At 41.9% G+C, this 23,220-nt stretch overlaps 1 protein-coding gene across 2 annotated transcripts in view; it reads right to left on the bottom strand.

The window, feature by feature from the left end:
* The window catches only part of UBN2 (ubinuclein 2), a gene marked incomplete at both ends in the record, with an annotated part of 81,915 nt that overhangs the window by 23,316 nt on the left and 35,379 nt on the right, over window positions 1-23,220 (bottom strand). For both annotated transcript variants that reach the window (XM_080700912.1, XM_080700913.1), the window contains 6 exons: window positions 19-162; window positions 938-1,051; window positions 2,217-2,335; window positions 6,375-6,504; window positions 13,066-13,136; window positions 15,879-16,368. In XM_080700912.1, coding sequence (XP_080557038.1) covers window positions 19-162; window positions 938-1,051; window positions 2,217-2,335; window positions 6,375-6,504; window positions 13,066-13,136; window positions 15,879-16,368 — 1,068 coding nt within the window. The remainder of the gene's footprint in view (window positions 1-18; window positions 163-937; window positions 1,052-2,216; window positions 2,336-6,374; window positions 6,505-13,065; window positions 13,137-15,878; window positions 16,369-23,220) is intronic.

The raw sequence follows: 23,220 nt of genomic DNA, 5'->3' as shown, positions 1-23,220 counted from the left end.
AGAGAGTCAATTTCTTACCTTGCCTGCATCCAGCCCTTAGGCCACAAGGGCTTCACCTCTGTCTCCATGAAGGATTTAAGATAATCCTCAGCAGACTGGCTTTTATTTGGCTCTAACTCATAGCATCCCAATTTGATCTCAACGAGGTTACATAACAAAGTTCTAAACAATAAAGCACACATACATAAATCTGACTACAAAGTTGGAGAAATTAAATTTGAAATATTTTTAAAAAGCACACAAATCTGACATTTATAATGAGAGTATCTGAAGAATTTTGACAGCGACAATCTAAGTCATCTATCTCTACCACTTGTCATTCATTGCACTACAGTCAAGCTCCTCGCATGAAACAATTCCCTCTGATGCTTTTGTTTGAGGCACCAAAGATGGACAGGATAGTCCTCTACGTGGGGTGTAGAAACACTGGTAAGAAAAGTGGTTGATTTATACAAGCTCATATGAATACTTCACCTTCTGAAACAAGTACAACTTATGCCATCCTTAGCTTATAAAAGGATTACATAAAATTGGTAACAGTCTAAAGGTATTAGGGCCAGATTAATGTTCTCTTGAATAAATTTTTTCTCTTTTCTTTTTTTTTTTGCGGGTCTGGGGATGGAACCCAGAGGCATCTGTCCTCTGAGCTCCATCCCCTGCCCTATCTTTTATTCTTTATTTTGAAACAGGGTCTCACTAAGTTGCAGAGGGCCTCACTAAGTAGCTGAGGCTGTCATGATCCTCCAGGCTCAGCCTCCCAAATGCTGGGATTGTAAGTGTTCACCACCACGCCTGGCTTTGAATAAATTTTTTCTACACACTAATCTTTGGTTGCTTTACCATGAGCTACATCCTAGCCCCTCCTACAAATTTTATTAAGAGAAAACTTACTTTGCAATATACATTTGGTCACAGGTGAAGACTAATGAAATCTTACCTAATGGTGTCATCCCAGTGAAATTTCTTTCTTGGTCCTATAACACGTTTCCCTGGTTTCTCATCATCATCTTCCTCCGATCCATTTTTTTCTCGTTCTTCATCTGTTTGCAACCTAAATGGGAAATATTTCATGAAGCGAAGTTTTTGTTTACTTCTTTTTTTGGTGCTGAGTATTGAACACAAGGGCACTGTCCTTTGAGCCACACTCCAAGCCTTATTTTATTTATTTATTTATTTATTTATTTATTTATTTATTTATTTATTTATTGGTGGTACTGGGGCTCCTGGAAGCCCTTCTACCTCGGGGCTACACTCCCAGACCTATTTTTACATTTTCATTTTGGAAACAGGGTCTCCTAAGCCAGCGCGCGGCTGGCTTCGAACCTGCGCGATCCTCCTGTCTCCGCCTCCCAAGCGTGGGGATTACAAGCGTGCGCCACCACGCCCGGCTAGTTTAGTTATTTATTATTCATTTATTTATGCGGTACTGAGGACTAAATCCAGGGGCATTCTTCCTCCAAAATACATCTCCAGCCCTATTTTATTTTTATTCATTTTGAAACAGGGTCTTGTTAGGTTAATGAGAGTCTCACTACTTACTGAGGCTGTCCTCAAACCTCCAATCCTCCTGTTTCAGACTCTCAAGTACTGGGATAGCAGGTGTGCACCACCACACCGGCTTTATTTTTTGAAACAGGGTCTTGCTAAGAGGTTGCTGAGAGCCTCACTACATTGCTGGGATTGGGCCTTGAACCTGGGATCTTCCTATCTCAGCCTCCCAAGTACTGGGATTACAGGCATGTACCACCACACCCTGCTTGACAAGATGCTCCCTAGATACTACCCCCTGAATTGCTTAACTGAATGTTAACTCAAACAATACGTGAATAGGAAATCTATTGTCCCGCATAATACTCTGAATTTGTAGAAAGTCTTAAAGAAGCATGGTGAATAAGACCTTCAAATTATAATATAAAGGCACAAGCATTCATGTTTTGGGTCAGAAAATATTTGTGTCCGGGCCCCAGTTAGTTGTGTTGATCAATATGTAAAATGCCTCCCCTGCATCAGCTCTTGCTTTGGTCACATCCATACACTAAATTAACAAAGCCTTTGACACCAAAGTATTTGAAGAAAATGACATGTCCTTTAGGAAAAGTTCAAGTAAATCATTTAGTAGTATACATGGATTACGACTTGAAGACAAGGCCCACTTCTACTTAACGTCTAAAGTGCTTCTCAAATGCCACAAGCTACCCAACAGAAGAGGAACATACTTGGCACACTTCGCTTGACTCCGGGCCTGGCAGTCCTCCTGGTATTTAAATAGCTGTTCAGGCATGACATTGCTAACAGCCAGTTTCAGCTTTTGCAAAGGTTCTCTTAAACGATCATCCTGAGAAAACAAACACACTAAATGTTATTTTCAAACATCCTAACAAAATTGATTACGTAAGTAGATTCTCAAAAGGTGAAATTTATGTATCAGATAGTAATTATAGACTTGAAATGTTAACGTAACTAAATATGAACATTTCTTCGATAGACTTTTCATAATCCACACTAGATATAAAATTTTCTCCTTTCCTTAAGTTTATCAACTGCCCTTGTGTAATTATTAACAGTACTCCTTTATATATGTTTTTTTTTCTTTTGCAGTATTGGGGATGGAACCCAGGGGCATTCCACTTCTGAGCTACACCCCCAGTCCTATATATTTGTCTTTATTTTTTGAAACAGGGTCTCACTGAGTTGCAAAGGGCCTCGCTAAGTAGTTGAAGCTGTCTGTGAACCGCAATCCTTTGGTCTCCACCTTCTGAATGTTGGGATTACAAGTGTGCACCACTGCACCTGGCTCCTTTATATTCTTAAAAATGCCCCATGTTTTGACCAATACATTATGTGACCACTTTACAATACAAATGACTAAGTAGACAATGGGAATGACATTGCGCAGGTTACTTGTCAGTCTCCACTCTGATGAGGAAGCACCCTGAAGACAGCACTGCTCTGGAACACTGAACACATGAGCAGGCTTGGGCGAGTGCCCAGAGGATGCTGGCTGGCATCCTGCTCTTGGTTATTGTTAGTAATGGTGACTTACGTTGCAAGCAAAAAAGCAAGCTCAGGGCCAAAGTGAAAGAGGAAACTGGGAGACTGATCCATATGGGTTCAGGATATAAAAGGAAAGCAAGTAGGTTTATATTTGACAGCCCTAGCCAACCAACTTATTTTCATCTTGCAAATAATATATGTAACTGTTTAAAACATACTTTGATCACCATTGTAGGCACAGAAATGTTCTAAATCATTACTTTTCTTCACTGAAACAACAGGGATTTTTGTTTGTTTCTGCAGTGCTGAAGATTGAAGCCAGGGCCTTGCACACACTTGGCAAGTGCTCGACGGCTGAGCTACACCACAGCTCGGAAATGATTGTTTATAAAATGCAAGTTTTAGAAGAGAACATTTTGAAAACACAGATATTATCACTAGTAATCATCTTAACTAGTCCCATGCCTACTAAATTGAATGTGAACATGAATGTTTGTTATAATATCCAAATTTTATTTATTTGATGGTACTAGGAAGTGAACCCAGGGACAGTCTATCTCTGAGCTATACTCCTAGCCCTTCTTATTTTTAGCTTTGAAACAGGATCTCCCTAGGTTGCTAAGAGTCTTGCTATGTTGCTGAGGTCGTCCTCAAACCTGAAATGCTCCTGTCTCAACCTTCCAAATACTGGGATTACAGGCGTGTGCCACCAAGCCCTGCTATTAATTTCTCATTTTTAAATATAAACATTCAGTACCATGGTTCCTAGATGATCACTTTTTGAAAAATTATACATCTGAGTCTATGTGTCTAGGAATAACCCAAATAACCATCAACAGTAAAACTGGTGAATTAATTGAGATATATTTATTTTTTGGTGGTACTGGGGTTCCTGGAAGCCCTTCTGCCCCCGGGCTACACATCCCAGACCTATTTTTACATTTTTATTTGGAAACAGGGTCTCCTAAGCCAGCTCGCGTGGCTGGCTTCGAACCTGCACGATCCTCCTGTCTTTGCCTCCCAAGTGCGGGGATTACAAGCGTGCGCCACCACGCCCGGCGAGATATATTTATATAATAGGAAACTTTATGCAGAGTAAAAATGAATGGATTTCTAGTACATGTACACATAAATCTGAAGTGCATACTGCTGAGTGTTAAACAGAAAGCTGCAGAAGAAAAGACAGCATGTTATCATTTGAATTAAGCTCAATAAATGTAAAACAAAATAATTATGACTATAAATTTTGCAAGATAAATGTCTTTTTCCATAACTGAAGGATTTTATTCTTTTTTTTTTTTTTTTTTCTGGTACTGGGGGTGGAACCCAAAGGCTTTCTACCTCTGAGCTATACTCCCAGACCTATTTTCTATTTTATTTTGAAACAGGGTCTCACTAAGTTGCTGAGAGCCTCACTCAATAGCTGAGGCTGGCTTCGAACATGCACGATCCTCCTGTCTCAGCCTCCCAAGCGCGGGGATTACAAGCGTGCACCACCACGCCCGGCTAACTGAGGGATTTTAAATAATCTCAAATATCAACCTTCTAATGTTCTTTAGAAAATACTTTATTTTTATTTTTGCAGTACTAGGGATTGAATCTGGAGGCATTCTACCTTTGAGCTATACCTCCAGCCCTATTTTTTATTCTTTTTTTGTTTGTTTGTTTTGCAGCACTAGGGATGAAAGCAGGGAATTCTACTTCTAAACTACACCCCCAGCCATCTTTTTTTTTTTTCCAGGTCTAGGGATGGAACCCAGGGGCATTCGACCTCTGAGCTACATCCCCTGACCTATTTTTTATTCTTTATTTTGAAACAGGCTCTCACTAAGTTGCAGAGGGCCTCACTAAGTAGCTGAGGCTGTCCGTGAACCGCAATCCTCCAGTCTCAGCCTCCTGAATGCTGAGATTACAAGCATGCGCCACCATACCTAGCTTCCTCTTTTTTATTTTGAAACAGGGTCTCACTGAGTTGCAAAGGGCCTCACTAAGTAGCTGATGCTGTCTGTGAAACGCAGTCTTGTCTCAGCCTCTCAAATGCTGGGATTACAAGCGTGCACCACCAAGCCCGGCTTTATTCTTTATTTTGAAACAGGGTCTTACTAAGTTTTGGAGGGCATCACTAAGTAGCTGAGACTGGCCATGAACCGGTGATCCTTCTGTCTTAGCCTCCCAAGTACTGGGATTATAGGCATGTGCCACTAAACCCAGCTAGAATATATTTTATAATCTGTGAAATGTTGTTTTCCTTCCTCTAGGGGTGTGTGTGTGTGTGTGTGTGTGTGTGTGTGTGTGTGTGTGTGTATGGTGTTAGTTTCTAGGGATTGAACCCAGGAACATTCTACCTCCAAGATATAGCCATAGCATTTTTATTCTTTATATTGAAACAAGGTCTTATTAAGTTGTGGAGGGCTCACAAAGTAGCTGAGGCTGGCTGTGAACCTGAGATCTTCCTGTGTCAGCCTCCCAAGTACTGGTATTACAAGCATGTGCCACCAAGCCTGAATTTTTTTTTTTGGCAGTACTGGGGTTCCTGGAAACCCTTCTCTGGGCTACACTCCCAGACCTACTTTGTATATTTTTTATTTAGAAACAGGGTCTCCTAAGCCAGCGCGCGCGGCTGGCTTCAAACCTGCGCGATCCTTCTGTCTCCGCCTCCCAAGCGCGGGGATTACAAGTGTGCCCACCGCTCCCGGTGAGCCCGACTTTTTTTAGTTGCTACCCATTTTTGTTATTTGGTTTGTGGCAATAAACTCTAATTACCAGTGTCTGAAGAAGAAAAGCAAAGGCACAAAATCTGTGATATCAATAAATTTCATTTGGTCATTAACTTGCTTTGAATTCAGAAAGAAATATATTTTCTCCATTCAAAAGTAGTGCTTGAGCTGGGTGTGGTGGCGCATGCTTGTAATCCTGTGCTTGGGAGGCAGAGACAGGAGGATTGCACAGATTCAAAGCCAGCCTTGCTGGCTTAAGAGACCCTGTTTCCAAATAAAAAATATAAAATAGGTCTGAAAGTGTAGCCTGGAGGTAGAAGGGTTGGTTCCATCCCCAGTACCACAAAAAAAAAAAAAAAAAAAGTAGTGTTTGATAATAGAAGTGAATACCTATATAAAGAATTCTATGCTTGTCAGATCATACCTACTACACACTCACTTAATAGTTCAAGAATCTGAAATGCTACTTCTTATCCATATCTATCAATTATTGAATAAATAACTATCTTTCAGGGAATCCAAATGCCTTTAATAACTTCCTAGGTTATTATATAGACACAATCTTACTATAAGCAATCACTGTGCAAGGGCCCCAAGCAGAAACAATTCTTACTTTGCAGGTTATGAAACCCCATTCTTAGGTAATATCGTTCCCCCTCTTACCTGGACATTGAGATGCAACTTCTTTAGACGTTTTACCAGTGTTTCTTTATTGCATGGCACAAAAGCTTCAAGATGCGAGTAGACACCACTACGAATGACAGGGCCTAGTTCTTGTAGCTGTAACTCAATGCTGACCAAAAAATTAACAATAATAAATAGTACAGAATTTTGTTTAGGTTGACATCACATAAGCAAGGCAGTAACGGCAGCTGATTGTTGTCCTCAATTAGTTTCCATGATTTGAGTTGCACAGAAATAAGCCCCCAAGCAATAAACAGTAACACTATAGAAAATACTCTGAACTAGCTTAAGAGAAGAATTTATATGACCACATCCAGTTGGCAAGTCTTTCTTGGTGACAAGGACAAAGTCTGATTTTGGGTTAACTGCTTATTTCTTCAGAGAGATATTATGGTATCTTTTCACCCCCCGACAGGCACAGCATCCCAGAACTCAGAGGGGGCTGAAAAAGTAAAGATTCAGAAAAGGTAACACTCTCTTGGCTATACGTATAAGTGATTTTTTGTCACTTTTGTTTCCCTTATTGTGCCTATATCATACAAATTACGCATTTAATAGTTGGTTCAGCTGGGCATGGTGGCACATGCCTGTAATCCTAGTACTTGGGAAGCTGAGACAGGAAGGTCACAGGTTCACAGGTTCAACACTAGCCTTTAGCAAGACACTGTTTCAATATAAAAAATAAAAAGGGCTGGGGTATAGCCCAGAGGTATACTGTCCTATATTCCAGTTCCATTCCCAGTACCACATACATCCATACACAAAAACGTTTATTATAATTGAATTGTATGTCTGTAATCCCAGGACTTGGGATGCTGAGACAGGAGTACAGGTTCAAGGCCAGCCTCAACAACTTAGTGAGAACTTGTTTCAAAAATAAAAAATAGCCAGGCATGGTGGCGCACGCTTGTAATCCCTGCGCTTGAGAGGCAGAGACAGGAGGATTGCGCAGGTTCAAAGTCAGCCTCCCTGGCTTAAGAGACCCTTAATTTTATTTGGAAATTTATATTTCCAAATAAAATATAGCCCAGAGGTAGAAGAGTTCCATCCCCAGTACCACCAAAAATAAATAAATAAATAAAAAATTTTAAAAATATATAAAAAACAAAATAGGGTTGGGAGTGTAGCTCAGAAGTAGAATGTCTTTGGGCTCAATCCCTAGTACCATACACACACACACACACACACACACACACACACACACACACAAATATTACAATTCTTCAGTTCCCATTTCTACTTAAAAATTATGTTTTTGAGACAGAAAAAATTGTTGAATATGTAGTTAGCCTAATAGTTTTTTTTTTAAAGGAAAGCAATTTTAATCATATTCACAGGACAAACCTATTATAAAAACATATCTGTCAAGATGGAAGACATTATACCTGGCAGTTGCTACTGCAAGAAGATAAAAACAGTATCAATTTGAAGGTCAAAATAAAATTAGGGCTCTTGGCAACAAACCATGTCCAAAACACCACATTCTTCTTCTTCTTCTTCTTTTTTCTTTTTCTCAGTACTGGGGATGGAACCCAGGAGCATTCTATCTCTGAGCAACACCCCTAGCCCTATTTTTTATTCTTTACTTTATTCAAATTGTGATCCTCCTGTCTCAGCCTCCCAATGCTGGAATTGCAAGCATGTGCCACCACGCCCGGTTCAAAACACTACATTCTATCATAGGAGAAGGTACAGTAAGACCTAGTACTTCTCACATGTAGGGAATATACCCGAAGATTCAATTAACAGCTTTTTGGGAAGAAAAGAAACCTTACCATATCAATGTATTCATCATTTATTAGCTATATTGCCATTTCATTAAAAACAAAATGTGGGAAATTATGCTCACTGGAACTGGTAATTGAAAAGTTCTTGATATTGGAGAAGCCAAACAGAAAATTAAAAATGGCATGAAGACCTACAAGAATCAGGGGCTCAAATGCATGGGTTCACAGGGGAACAACTGCTATGGTCATGAGTTCTGTGTATAAACATTTGATTAGATAACAAAGTCTAGACTCTGGGTAAGAGGACTTCTAGGCTTGTAGTATTATTACTTTTTTTGGTGTGTGGTACTGGGGATTGAACCCAGGGGCACTCTACTTTCAAGCTATACCCCCAGCCCTATATTTTATTCTTTTATTTTGAAACAGGTCTCATTAAGTTGCAGAGATTCTCATTAAGTAGGCGAGGCTGGCTGCAAACCTGTGATCCTCCTGTCTCAGCCTCCCAAGTACTGGAATGACAACTGTGCACTACCATACCTGGCTTTGTCTTATTATTTAAAGTTAGTTGGGGCTGAAAATTAAAATAGAAACTCCAAATACTAAGAAATTCCAGGTAAGGATAGACTGAGTCAAAGACCTATTTATAAAAGTCAGTGGTTTCCAAAGAGATTAACTGAGATATAGGAAGAGCTGACTCTCTGGAGAGAAACAAATAAAGTCCTTTTATATTGAGATTCAAGAATCAATACTCATTGATGCCTCCTCAAGGGAGTATCTAAGAGTGGGCAGATAGATCTCCCATCCAGTAATCAATCACCTAGAGCTATCTGTTGAGCAGGCTGAATTGGGATGATAGACAAACAGAATCATGACTTATTAGCAAATTCTGCTTCAGGTAATTGAAAAAGCAATAATCAAGCCAGCATGTTATATATTTGTTGATACAGGTAAAATCCAATTAAGCAAAGAGAAAAAGGGTTCCCTATTCCAGTGAACTGACTTCTTTTCTCCACAGCATTAGACAGGTGAGGCAGAGCCAATATATCTGGACATCTCATTAGAAGTACTACCCCAAATAACCATTATATGCTCTCTTAGAAAAGCAACTCAGTCCAGAAAAGTGTTTAGAAGAGTGAGAAGGCCAGGCGTGGTGGCGCACGCTTGTAATCCCCGCGCTTGGGAGGCAGAGACAGGAGGATCGCGCAGGTTCAAAGCCAGCCCCACGCGCTGGCTTAGGAGACCCTGTTTCCAAATAAAAATATAAAAATAGGTCTGGGAGTGTAGCCCGGAGGTAGAAGGGCTTCCAGGAACCCCAGTACCACCAAAAAAAATAATAATGATAATAATAATAATAAAAATAAGAAGTGTGAGAAAAGAGGCCGGAGACAATAATAAAGTGACGAGAGGGAAGACATTAAACTCTAAGTCTAAGTGCTTGAGGAAATGAAGGCACATCCATTTTTTGCGAAATAAAAAGTAGATGGGCTCCTAAAACTCCAAGATGGTTTATGACAGACGTGGAAGGCATGAGCAGAGATTCCTGCTAGTGGAATGTCAGCAGTCTGCTTATTTGAGATGCCAGGTCCCAAGCATGGTCTTCTGACTCCACTGTGGAGAGACAGTTGTTCCTTCTTATAGAAAGTAAAATAAAAAACAGACTTGGTCCCAAGAGAAAGAGCTGATCTCAGGAGGAGAGAGAGAAAAGAACTAGTGAGATCCCTGATTATGGGATCCAGGACAACTCTGGTGACTAATGGCTGCACTGTTTATTGAGTCTGGGGCTTTAAACGGGAGCTAGGTAAAAGGTGGCAGCTCAGATAAGAACCATTTGCCTGGTTTCCAGGCAGACACAGACAATCCAGCTAAAATAGAGAAGAGCAGAAACAAAAACTCCTCTGCCACCACACTAGCAGCACAGTGGGTTATATATTTTCTGAGTCTATTTTAAGTACTCCAGGATAACAAGAGATTGCAATTAATTATCAACAGTAATCAGTAGAAACCAATCAGTCTTTCTTTATATCTCATAAGAAACTATCTACATCACAAATTGAAAATATAGGAATCATAGTATTAGAAACACTGTTACCCTACATTTTTCTATATGATTATATAAACCACCAGAGTGGGCATATATTGTTATTACTTATTTGCAGAACTAGGGATTGAACCCAGGGGCATTCTACCTCTGAGCTATATCCTCAGCCCTATTTTATATCCTTTATTTTGAAACACCGTCTCTAAATTGTGGAGGCCTCACTAAGTAGCTGATGCTGGCTGTGAACTTGTAATCCTCCTGTTTCCACCTCCCAAGTACTGAAATTACAAGTCCGTACCACCACGCCTGGCTCCCCCAGCCCTTTTTATTTATTTATTTTGGTACTGGTATTTTGAACCCAGAGGCTTTCTCCCTCCAAGCTACCCACCTCTCAATCCCTTTTTCATTGTTTTGAATCAGGATATCAGTTGCTAAGGCTGGCTTTACACCTGTGATACTCCAGTTTCAGCCTCCAAAGTTTAGGCTTGTGCCACACTCAGCCCCCTCCCTCCCTTCTTCCCTTCCTTCCTTCCTTTTTTTGCAGTAATGGGGATGGAACCCAGGGCTACCTTTGAGCTTTTGAAACAGGGTCTCACTGAGTTGCAAAGGGCCTAAGTAGCTGAGGCTGCCCATGAACCCGGATCATCCTTTCTCAGCCTCCCAAATGCTGGGATTACAAGCATGTGCCACCACGCGTGGCTCTTAGTTTTGATTTTGAGACAAGGTCTCACTAGGTTTCTTGGGCTGGATTTGAGATCCTCCTGCCCAGCTTCCCAAGTAGCTGGGATTACAGGAGTGTACTGCTATGCCTGGCCATATATTATTTTCATCAGAGGAGTTAAATGTGCTGCTTTCTCTCTGATAAGTTTTTTGCCTACTGTATGCTCAATTCCTATAATTAACTATTAAAATCTCTGAACCAATAGTTTTCTTTTCTTTTTTCTTTTTTTTGTGGGTCTGGGGATGGAACCCAGGGGCATTTGACCTCCAAGCTATATCCCTTGCCCTATTTTTTATACTTTATTTTGAAACAGGTCCTAAGTTGAGGAGGGTGTAAGTAGCTGAGGCTGTCTGCAAACTGCAATCCTCCGGTATCAGCTTCCTGAATGCTGAGATTACAAGCATGCACCACCATGCTCAGAAATAGTTTTCAAGCATGGCTTATTTGACAACAACCTTAAAATTTATAGCTTCATTAGTATCAAACTCTCCGTGCAAAATTATTGCTATATATAATACAAAACTAATTTAAATTCAATCTCGGCCAGGGGTGGTGGTGTACATTTATAATCTCAGTACTTGAGAGGCTGAGATAGGAGGATTCGTGGACAGCCTCAGCAACTTAGTGAGACCTTGTTTCAAAATAAAGAATAATCAGGAGGCTGAGATGGGAGGATCACAGTTCACAGACAGCCTCAGCTACTTAGTGAGACCCTTTACAACTCAGTCTCAAAATAAAGAATAAAATAGGGTAGGGGATGTACTTTGGAGGTTGAATGCTCCTGTGTTCCATTCCCAGAGACAGACAGACACACACACACACACACAAACACACACACACACACACACACACAAACACACACACAAACATATATATAAATAAAATTAGGGCTACCACTTAGGCCCTTTGCAAGTCAGTGAGACACTGTTTCAAAATAAATAGCCGGGCATGGTGGCGCACGCTTGTAATCCCTGTGCTTGGGAGGCTGAGACATGAGGATCGCACAGGTTCGAAGCCAGCCTCAGCTACTTAGTGAGGCTCTTAGCAACTTAGTGAGACCCTGTTTCCAAATTAAAAAAAAATATAAAATAGGTCTGAGAGTATAGCCCGGAGGTAGAAAGCCTCTAGGTGGTTCAACCCCTAGTACCACACACAAAAAAAGAATAAAAACAACAGGGCTGGGAGTGTAGCTTAGAGGTAGAATTCCCCTGGGTTCCATCCCCAGTACTACACACACAAAATAAAGTATCTTGCTAAATTGCATGGCTGCTCTCAAATCTGCAATCCTCCTGTCCCAGCCTCCCAAGTGCTGGAATTACAGGCATATGTCACTACACCCAGCAAGTACAAACACTCTTTAAACTTTCTCAGAAAAATATTTTCATCATGTACTACAGTAGTTAGAAGTTTTGATTATCATAAAAGGTTTAGAGAACCAATACATGTAAACACATAATTTTTCTAAAAAATAAATTGCAATCATACATAAGGCTGAACAGGGAGGGCAGATGCCTGAAAACAGCCATCCACTCAGAATGTGTATCTCACAGGCCTCCTCTATTTTTTTTTTCTTCTTTTTTTCGTATTGGGGATGAAACCCAGGGGCATTCTACCACCAAGCTACACCCACAGCCTTATATTTTAGTCTTTTTAAATTTTTTATTTTTTGGTGGTACTGGGGTTCCTGGAAACCCTTCTACCTCCGGGCTATAATCCCAGACCTATTTTATATTTTTATTTGGAAACAGGGTCTCTTCAGCCAGCAAGTCTGGCTTCGAACCTGCGCAATCCTCCTGTCTCCGCCTCCCAAGCGCGGGGATTACAAGCGTGCGCCACCACGCCCGGCTCTTTTTTTATTTTTTGAAACAGGGTCTCACTGAGTTGCGAAGGGCTTCACTAAATAGCCGAGGCTGTTCACGAACTGTGATCCTCTGGTATCTGCCTCCCAAATGCTGGGATTACAAGCATGCGCCACCACGCCTGGCCTATTTTTAATTCTTTATTTTGAAACAGGATCTCACTAAGTTGCAGAGTGCCTAAATAGCTGAGGCTGGTAGTGAACCTGCGATCCTCCTGTCTCAGCCTCCCAAATACTGGGATTACAAGTGTGTGCCACCATGCCTGGCTCTCCTATATTTTTAAATTAATAATTCTAAGATTTTTTTTAATGAAAAAAGTACTTACTCCAAAAGAATATTATTCATATCCTGTGTAAAGAACTTTTTTCTTCCTTCTTCATCAAAAAGTTTGGCAGCCTAGAAAAACATAGGAAATGTCAACTCTAAAAGTCGAATTAAAAGAACTTCATATTAGTAGAGTAGTAGAAGACAACAGGAATTGTGATTCACAGCCAGGCAAAGCCACTTCAGATATCCGAATTCACTGGGATATTCATAAGTTTGCCTCAGATGCCAAAACATATTACCACAAATTTGGTTGTTTAAAACAACACACATTATTCTCAGTCCAAGCCCCAAAGCCACGTCAGCAGGCTGCAGTGTAGGTGAGCAGGGCGGGGCTGCCGAGCTCCTGGCTGCGGTCCTGCTCACACCTTCATTCACTTGGAGCTGAGAGCAAGTTTCTGTAGTTTCGGCCACCAAGTCTGTGGTAGAGAGCTCAGTCAGCTTGCTCTCACTCCTGGTGGCTGTCAGCAGTTTTTGGTTAGAGCTATAACTCCCCAGTCCTCAAGGGTGACCTCTCCAGCCTCCTGGCTCCCTCTTCTAAGAAGAGTGTCTGCCTTCAGGGCCCATCTCAAGACCTCAAGGCTGATGTCCCACCTCAAGATCCTTAACTTGTTAGTAGACAAAGGCCTTCGTCTTCTTTTTGCCACAAAAAGTATATTCACAGGTTCAAGGGATCAGAATATTATAGCCCTCGCCTTACAAACAAGGACCCTAATTCTTAAGAGTCACGTGGAATGCCCCACATCCAACATTAGTAAATTGTGGATCCAGGATTCAAACGCAAGTTTCCTGACATCAACGGTGTGACACTACCAACCAGCACATATATCTTGGCTCACCACAGCCAGCTGGATACCACTTATTTAATAACAATGAGAAACTAGTCAAGGTTATTATCATCAAGGGATAATCTCTTAAGGGCAATACTTTCATCAGATGTTTTCCAGTTAAACCAGTTGACCAGAAACAAAGTTTTTAAACCTGGACACTCTACCATAACTATTTAGGGCAAAATTTATTGGGGAAATCACAGTTTGTCTTAAAATTCATAAGATATAAAACACTGCGAGAACCAACCCGTGTGTGTGTGTGTGTGTGTGTGTGTGTGTGTGTGTGTGTGTGTGTGTGTTACTGGGATGGTACCCAGGGGCATTCTATCTCCGAGCTACACCCCTAGCCCTATTTTTTAATTCTTTACTTTGAAACAGGGTCTCACTGAGTTGCAAAGGTCCTCACTAGGTAGCTGAGGTTGTCTGCAAACCACGATCCTCCTGTCTCGCCACCCAAATGTTGGGATTACAAGTGTGTGCTACCACTCCTGGCTTCCAGCCTATCTATCTATCTATTTATCTATTTATTTATTTATTTATTTATTTATTTATTTATTTATTATTTATTTATTTATTTATTTATTTTTCCGGTACTGGGAATGGAACACAGGGGTATTCTACCTCCAAGTGACACCCTCAGCCCTATTTTTATTTATTTTTTGCAGGTCTGGGGATGAAACCCAGGGGCATTCAACCTCCGAGATACAACCTCTGCCCTATTTTTTATTCTTTATTTTGAAACTGGGTCTCACTAAGTTGTGAAGGGCTAAGTAGCTGAGGCTGTCTGTGAACCGTGATCCTCCTGTCTTAGCCTCCCAAATGGAATGCTGGGATTAAAGCATGCACCACCATGTCCAGCTTTTATTCTTTATTTTGAAACAAGGTCTCACTGAGTTGCAAAGGCCTCACTAAGTAGTTGAGGCTGGCCACGAACTGTGATCGTGTCTCAGCCTCCCAAATGCTGGAATTACAAGCGTGCGCCACCATGCCTGGCCAATCCAGTAACCTGAGCAGACTATGTGCTGACTCTTTCAATCTATCAAATTATTTGACAACTTTACATGCTGTAAGCGGAAGGGGTACATTTTTGAAACATACTTCTTAGAAAAGATACAGATTGGAGATGGGCATGATGGAGCATGACTGTAATCCCAGTACTTGGAAGACTGAGACAGGAGGATTTGAGGCCAGCATCAGCAACCTAGTGAGACCCTATTTCAAACTAAAAAATAAAATAGTGTTGGGTGTACAGCTCAGAGGTAGAATACCCCTGGATTTAATACTCAGTTCCCAAAATAAAGGAATATAAAGAGTGGGAAAGTACAGAACCACAATATAGGAAGAAAGCCAGAATGAAAACTAAACTTCAAGAAACAGAATAAAAGCTGGGCGTGGTGGCGCATGCTTGTAATTCCAGCATTTGGGAGGCTGAGACAGGAAGATGATGGTTTGCAGACAGCCTCAGCTATTTAGTGAGGTCTTTTGCATTCAGTGAGACTCTGTTTCAAGCAAAGCATAAAAAATAGGGCTGGGGGTGTAGCTCAGAGGTAGAATGTTCCTGGGTTCCATCCCCAGTACTACAAAAAAGAAGCAGCAGCAGCAGCATTTAAGTCAGGCGTGGTGGCATAGGCTTGTAATCCCAGCATTTGGGAGGCTGAAATCGAAGGATCGCAGTTTGTGGACAGCCTCAACTATTTACTGAGGCCCTTTTTAACTCAGTGAGATCCTGTTTCAAAATAAAGAATAAAAAATAGGGCTCGGAATGTAGGTCAGAGGTAGAATGACCCTGGGTTCCATCCCCAGTACTGTAAAAAATAAAAAAAATAAAAAAAGACTTAAAAATAGGGCTGGGGGTGTAGCTCAGAGGTACAATGCCCTTAGGTTCCATCCCCAGTAACCAAAAAAAAAAAAAAAAAAAAAAAAAAAAGAAGCATATACTGCTATGTTTGTGCAGCAGATAAAAACCAAGAAGTATTACACTTACTACACGAAGGTCCTCAATGCGTTTCTCAAGAAGTACGGGCAGGCCCTCTGGAAGTGCAGGCACCACCTTGGGGGTGACCTGAGAGGTGAAGGTTGGCTGGGTGTTGTTTCCATTCTCTCCCCCTGACTCAGACAGAGGGCTACCGTCAGAAGCAGCATCCAGTAATCTGTCAAAGTCGAAATCATCTAGCATCTCTAGGGCATTTTCAGCTTCCTGAAATAATTCATGTTCGTTTGTGCTAACAAAAATGGGGAGGTCAGGATCGGTGCTGTTCAGATGTAAGTCTGGGATGTCATTCCCCAACGCTGTGGCAGTACAGGGGGGCTTGGCCACAGAGGAAGTCGGTAAGGTCACTGGGACTTTGGGGCTGGATTCCTTCTTCAATGCATCCTTCTCCTTCTGAAATTTTCGTATCATGGCAGCTAGAGAAAGAGAATCTTTATAACGTTTCTTCTTTTTATCAGCTTTGTGTGAATTTAGAGCCACAACTCTGTGAAGAAAAAAGTGAGTGGTTAGTAACATAAAAGGTCAAGGCTCCCGTGTAAATATATAGGCATGGAATTTCAACAATCACTTAACAGGTGACAAGCAGTTTGCTTCTTAATTTCTTATTAAGTGATACTTTTATGGCAGCATCTTATTCCACATCATCTAGGTAGTGAAGAAAGAGCAGTGACGTCACTGGAAAGGAACAAAAGTGGATGCAGCTCAAGCTTTTTTGTGGTTTGTTTTGTTTTGCAGGTCTGAGGATGGAACCCAGAGGCATTTGACCTCCGAGCTACACCCCCTGCACTATTTTTGAAACAGGGTCTCAATGAGTTGTGGAGGGCCTCATAAGTTGCTGAGGCTGTCCGTGAACCGTGATCCTTCTGTCTCAGCCTTCCAAATGCGGGGATTACAAGTGTGCGCCACCACACCTGGCTCAGCTCAGGTTTTGTGCTTTTTTTTAAGCACATACTAGGTTAAGTTTACTTTTTTTTTTTTTTTGAACATCTGTAACTCATCTAAAAGGTAATCACTTAAAGAATTAATCAAGTGGCCAGGAGTGGTGGCTTATACCTGCAACACCAATACTTGGGAGGCTGAGATGGGAGGATTACAGATTCAAGGGCAGCCTCTCAGCAACTTAGTGAGACGTTTCAAAATTAATAATAAAAGCTGGGCCGGGCGTGGTGGCGCACACTTGTAATCCCTTGCTTGGGAGGCGGAGACAGGAGGATCGAGCTGGTTCGGAGCCAGCCTCACTGGCTTAAGAGACCCTGTTCCCACATAAAAAAGTTAAAAAATAGGTCTGGGAGTGTAGCCCGTGGGAGTGTATCCCAGAGGTAGAAGGGCTTCCAGGAACCCTAGTAACACACACACACACACACACACACACAAAAATAAATAAATAAATAAATAAATAAATAAATAAATAACAATAATAATAATAATAATAAAAGCTGGGCGTGGCAGCACATACTTGTAATCCCAGTACTTGGGAGGCTGAAACAGGAGAATTGCAGGATCAAAGCCAGTCTTGGCAACTTTAGTGAGGCTCTCAGCAACCTATGAGACCCTGTTCCCAAACAAGAAATAAAATCAGGCTGGAAGAGTAGCTTGTAGATAAAATGCCTTTGCATTCAAACCCTAGTACCAAAATAACAACAACACAACAACAATAAGAACAGTTACTATTAGTAGTATTATTGGCTGAAGGTGAAGCTTAGAGGTAGAATGCCCCTAGGTTCAATTATCATTTTTTTCTTTTTTCTTTTTTGGTACTGGAAGTGGAACCCAGAGGCTTCCTACCTCTGGGCTATACTCCCAGACCTATCTTATATTTTACTTTGAAACAGGGTCTCACTAAGTTGCCGAGAGCCTCACTAAGTAGCTGAGGCTGGTTTCAAACCTGCGCGATCCTCCTGTCTCAGCCTCCCCAGCGCGGGGATTATAAGCGTGCGCCACCATGCCTGGCTAATTTTTTTCTTTTTGAAATACTTTTATTGGTGCACTATAATCTCACTTCATGGTGCTGACGATAACGATAGTGACATGCATGCACACAGCACTTGGTGGCCTCACTAAATAGCCGAGGCTGTCCATGAACCGCGATCACAGAGTCTCAGCCTCACAAATCCTGGCATTACAAGTGTGTGCCACCACGCTCGGCTAAAATTTTTAAAAAACTTTTTCGCCGGGTGTGGTGGCGCAGGCTTGTATTCCCCACGCTTGGGAGGCAGAGACAGGAGGATAGCGCAGGTGTGATGCTAGCCGCGCTGGCAAAGAGACCCTGTTTCCAAATCAAAAAATAAAATAGGTCTGGGAGTGTAGCCCGGAGGTAGAAGGGTTTCCAGGAACCCCAGTACCACCAAAAAAAAAAAAAAAAAGCTTTTTTCTACTTTTTTATTGGCGCATTGTAGTCATACATCGTAAGAGCGTACAAAATGGTAAAGATATACATGCACACATCACTTATTTAGCCTTTCCCCAATTCCCACCTCATTCCCTCAATACATGGGATTGCATTAAATTGAAGAGTTTCTGTAAAGCAAAGGAAACTATTAAGAACCTCAACTGAGAGCTGACAGAATGGGAGAAAATTTTTGCCAGCTATTCCTCTGATAGAGGACTTAGGTCTAGAATATAAGAGAACTCAAAAAACTCAGCACTAAATAAACAACCCACCGGGCGTGGTGGTGCACACTTGTAATCCCAGCACTTGGGAGGCTGAGACAGGAGGGTCACACAGGTTGAAAGCCAGCCTCAGCTACTTAGTGAGGCTCTCAGCAACTTAAGTGAAACCCTGTCTCCAAATAAAATATAAAAAAATAGATCTGGGAGTATAGTCTGGAAGTAGAAAGTCTCTGGGTTCCACCCCCAGTACCACCAAAAATAAAAAGAAAAAGAAAGCAACCCAATCAAAAGATGGACAAGTGAAGCCGGGCGTGGTGGTGCACGCTTGTAATCCAAACATTTGGGAGACTAAGACCAGAGGATTGCAGTTCTCGGACAGCCTCAGCTACTTAGCGAGGCCCTCCGCAACTCAGTGAGACCCTGTTTTAAAATAGAGAATAAAAACTAAGGCAGGGGGTGTAGCTTGGAGGTTGAATGCCCCTAGGTTCCAACCCCACCCCGTAAAAAAAATAAAAAAGGACAAGTGAACTAAATAGACACTTCACAAAAGATATTCAAATGGCTAATAAATGCATGAAAAAAAGCTCAACATCGCCGGGCGTGGTGGCGCACGCTTGTAATCCCCGCGCTTGGGAGGCAGAGACAGGAGGATCACGCAGGTTTGAAGCCAGCCACGTGTGCTGGCTTAGGAGACCTTGTTTCCAAATAAAAAAATATATAAAATAGGTCTGGGAGTGTAGCCCAGAGGAAGAAGGGCTTCCAGGAACCCCAGTACCACCAAAAAAAAAAAAAAAAAAAAAAAAGCTCAACATCATTAGCATTCAGAGATGCAAATCGAAACTACCTTAAGATGTCACCTAACTCCAACTAGAATGGCAATCATTCAAAACACAAACAACAACAAATGATGGTGAGGGTGTGGAGAAGTGGGAACTCTAATACATCACTGATGGGATTACAAATTACTGCAACCACTTTGGAACACTGTACGAAGGCTCCTCAGAAGAATAGTAATGAATCTTCCATATGACGCAGCAATACCACTTCTGGGTATCTACCCAAAAGAATGGAAACCAAACTATCAAACTAAAGCGTGGGAAGCCGGGTGTGGTGGTGCACACTTGTAATCCCAGCATTTGGGAGGCTGAGACCAGAGGATCGCGGTTCACGGACAGCCTCAGCTACTTAGTAAGGCCCTGTGCAACTCAGTGAGACCTGGTTTCAAAATAAAGAAAAATTGGGCAGGAGGTATAGCTCAGAGGTCGAATGCCCCCGGGTTCCATCCCCAGACCCGAAAAAAAAAAAAATTAAGCGTGGGTATCTATGTTCACAGACTCACAATTCACAATCGCCGAACTATGGAAACAACCAAGATGCCCATCAAAAGATGAATGGATTACAAAAGCAAGGGGACATGTGCACAATGGAGTTTTCCTCAGCCATATAGAAGAATTAGGTCATTTTTAGGGAAATGGTTGGAAATGAAGAACATTGTGCTAAGTGAGATTAGTCAGTCACAAAAAGAAAGAAATCAGATATTCTCCCTAATATATGAAAGCTAGGGAGAAAATGGGTCAAAGGAGGAATTCTAGACGAAGAAGGGGATACTACAGATGAGCAAATAAGGAGACCTAACTGAGGGGATGTGGGGGAAAGAGGGAAATTCCTTAATGTGCATGATGTACATTCACAAACACATTAACGTCGATCACTATTATTACTATTTTATTAAGGTCTGGGGCTAGAGCTTAAGGGTAGAATGCCTATGGGTTCAATCCCATGAAAAAAAGGAAGAAAGGAAGAAAGAAAATTAACCAAGTAAAAACGCACTTCTGCTAAACATAGAGGTGCCTTTTCTTCATCTTCAACCTGGGTACAGCTGTTTTGTGCTTCACACTGCCAAGGAAATCCAAATTCCACTATGCTCATCTGAGGACCTTTATCCAGGAACCACGCTGTCTGTCTAGACCCCCCCCCCTTTTTTTTTTTTGGGTGGTACTGGGGATGGAACCCAGGGTCATTCTACCTCCAAGCTATACCTGCAGCCCCATTTTTTATTATTTATTTTGAAACAGGGCCTCACTAAGCAGCTGAGGGTGTCCTTGAACAGTCATCCTCCTGTTTCAGCCTCCCAAGTACTGGGATTACATCCCGGCCACCACGCCGGCTCACCCTGATCTTCTGATCCCCTTTCACTGTCTATTCTCGGGGAGGCAACCAGCTGGTGTGCTTCTCAGTGAGCCTTCTCCCCACACACAATGGGGAATGGTCTCTTCATCATTCCGTTCATCACTATCACCTTCTCTAAGACATCTTTCCTACATGTTATACCTTAGGTATTTCTGTGTTCTATTTAAAGTCCAAAAGACTCTTAGTACCTTGAAGGCAGGCTCTGCTTCTGTTACCGTTACACATCTCAAACCTGTAACAGTGCCTGTACAGGAAGTACTTAATAAATATTTGTATAATAGTTTAGAAAACAATAAATTTAATAAATGGTATTGCTTATAGTTTATGTTCACATGAAGTTTACTTGTAAATAATTAACATTTACGACAACTATTAGTGATACATATATTTTTTTTCCTTAATAATTTGTTTTACTTTTTTTGTGGACTAGGGATTGAATCCAGGGGCATTCTACCTCCAAGCTAGTGAGATGAGTCTCACTACTTGCTGAGCCTGTCCTGCAACCTGAAATGACCCTCCTTGTCTCAGCCTCCCAAGCCTAGGATTTAGGCTTGCCCCACCACACCCAGCTCTCAATAATTTCTTAATGACTTAAGGTCATGATTATAACTATAATCCCATATTTAGGAGGATGAATACCTCTCTTTCAGCCTTTATCCACCAGCCTTGTGTGCCTAGATCCAGATAGCCTGGAGACCGTCAGTCTCCAATGCACAGGATCTCCCTGCTAAGGAGAGATAGAGAAAGCAGCCTTCAGAACAGTCCCTCCCGCTGGGCGCGGTGGCGCAGGCTTGTAATCCCCACGCTTGGGAGGCAGAGACAGGAGGATCGCGCTGGTTCGAAGCCAGCTGCCCGCTGGCTTAGGAGACCCTGTTTCAAAAATATAAAATAGGTCTGGGAGTGTAGCTCAGAGGCAGAAGGGCTTCTAGGAACCCCAGTACCACCAAAAATAAATAAATAAATAAATAAATAAATAAAGAAAGAAAGAAAGAAAGAAAGAAAGAAAGAAAGAAAGAGTAGTCCCTCCTCACTGCATCTTATAGGCTTTAGAGAAACTGCATTTGATTCTTAGCAGTACGTTACCTAAAGACAGGCATTAAGAACAGCTAAAATTCAAGGAACATTTTTTTTTCTTTTTTGTTTCCTTTCCCTTCCCTTCCTTCCTTTTGTGTGTGATGCCAGGGATTGAACCCAGGGCCTCTCCATGCTAGGCAAAGTGTTGAGCCACATTCCCAGGCCATGAAAATTTCCTTCCTTCCTTTCTTTCTTTCTTTGCATTATTGGAGATGGAACCCAGGGGCATTCTACCTCCAAGTTATACCCCCAGCCCTACTTTTTATTCTTTATTTTGAAACAGGGTCTCACCTCCTTGCAAAGGACCTCACTGAGTAGCTGAGGCTGTCCTTGAACCACGATGCTCCCCAAATGCTGGGATTACAAGGGTGTGCCACCACACCCAGCACCAGCCCTATTTTTATTCTTTATTTTTTGTTTTGTTTTTGGTTGTACTGGGGCTCCTGGAAGCCCTTCTACCTCCAGGCTACACCCCTATGGGCTACACTCCCAGACCTATTTTATACTTTTTATGTGGAAACAGGGTCTCTTAAGCTAATGCGGCTGGCTTCGAACCTGTGCGATCCTCCTGTCTCCACCTTCCAAGTGCGGGGGTTTTTATTCTTTACTTTGAGAAGGGGTCTCATCAAGTTGCTGAGGCCTCACTAAGTAGCTGAGGCAAGCTAGGAACCTGTGATCTTCCTGTCTCAGCCTCCCAGGTACTGGGATTACAAACAGGTCACCCACCATACCCGGATTGACATTTTTTCATATTAAAACAAACACAAATTGTTTACAAACAGGCTATTCCAATCTTCAATCCTTACGCAGCAAAACTTAGTTTTAGGTGGGCGTGGCGGCACACGCTTGTAATCCTCGTGCTTAGGAGGCAGAGACAGGAGGATCGAAGCTAGCCTTAACTGGTTTAAGAGACCCTATTTCCAAATTAAAAAAATATATACAGCCGGGCGTGGTGGCGCACGCTTGTAATCCCCGCGCTTGGGAGGCTGAGACAGGAGGATCGCGCAGGTTCGAAGCCAGCCGCGCGCGCTGGCTTAGGAGACCCTGTTTCCCAATAAAAAAAAATGTAAAAATAGGTCTGGGAGTGTAGCCCAGAAGTAGAAGGGCTTCCAGGAACCCCAGTACCGCCAAAAAAAAAAAAAAAATATATATATATATATATATATACAATGGTCTGGGAGTGTAGCCCAGAGGTAGAAAGGCTGCATCCCCAGTATTACCAAACAAACAAACAAACAAAAGAACAACAACAACTCAGTTTTAATATCAAAACACTAAAGCTAGCGCCAGGCGTGGTGGCACACGCTTGTAATCCAGCATTACGTTTGTAATCCCAGCTTTTGGGAGGCTGAATCAAGAGGATCAGGGTTGAAGGACAGCCTTAGCTACTTAGTGAGGCCCTTTGCTACAAATAAAGACTAAGATGGGCATGGTGGTGCACGCTTGTAATCCCCCACCCTTA

Source organism: Muscardinus avellanarius (genome assembly GCF_963383645.1).
Source record: "Muscardinus avellanarius genome assembly, chromosome: 9".
Lineage (NCBI taxonomy): Eukaryota > Metazoa > Chordata > Mammalia > Rodentia > Gliridae > Muscardinus > Muscardinus avellanarius.
This window is presented reverse-complemented; position numbering and strand designations above follow the sequence as displayed.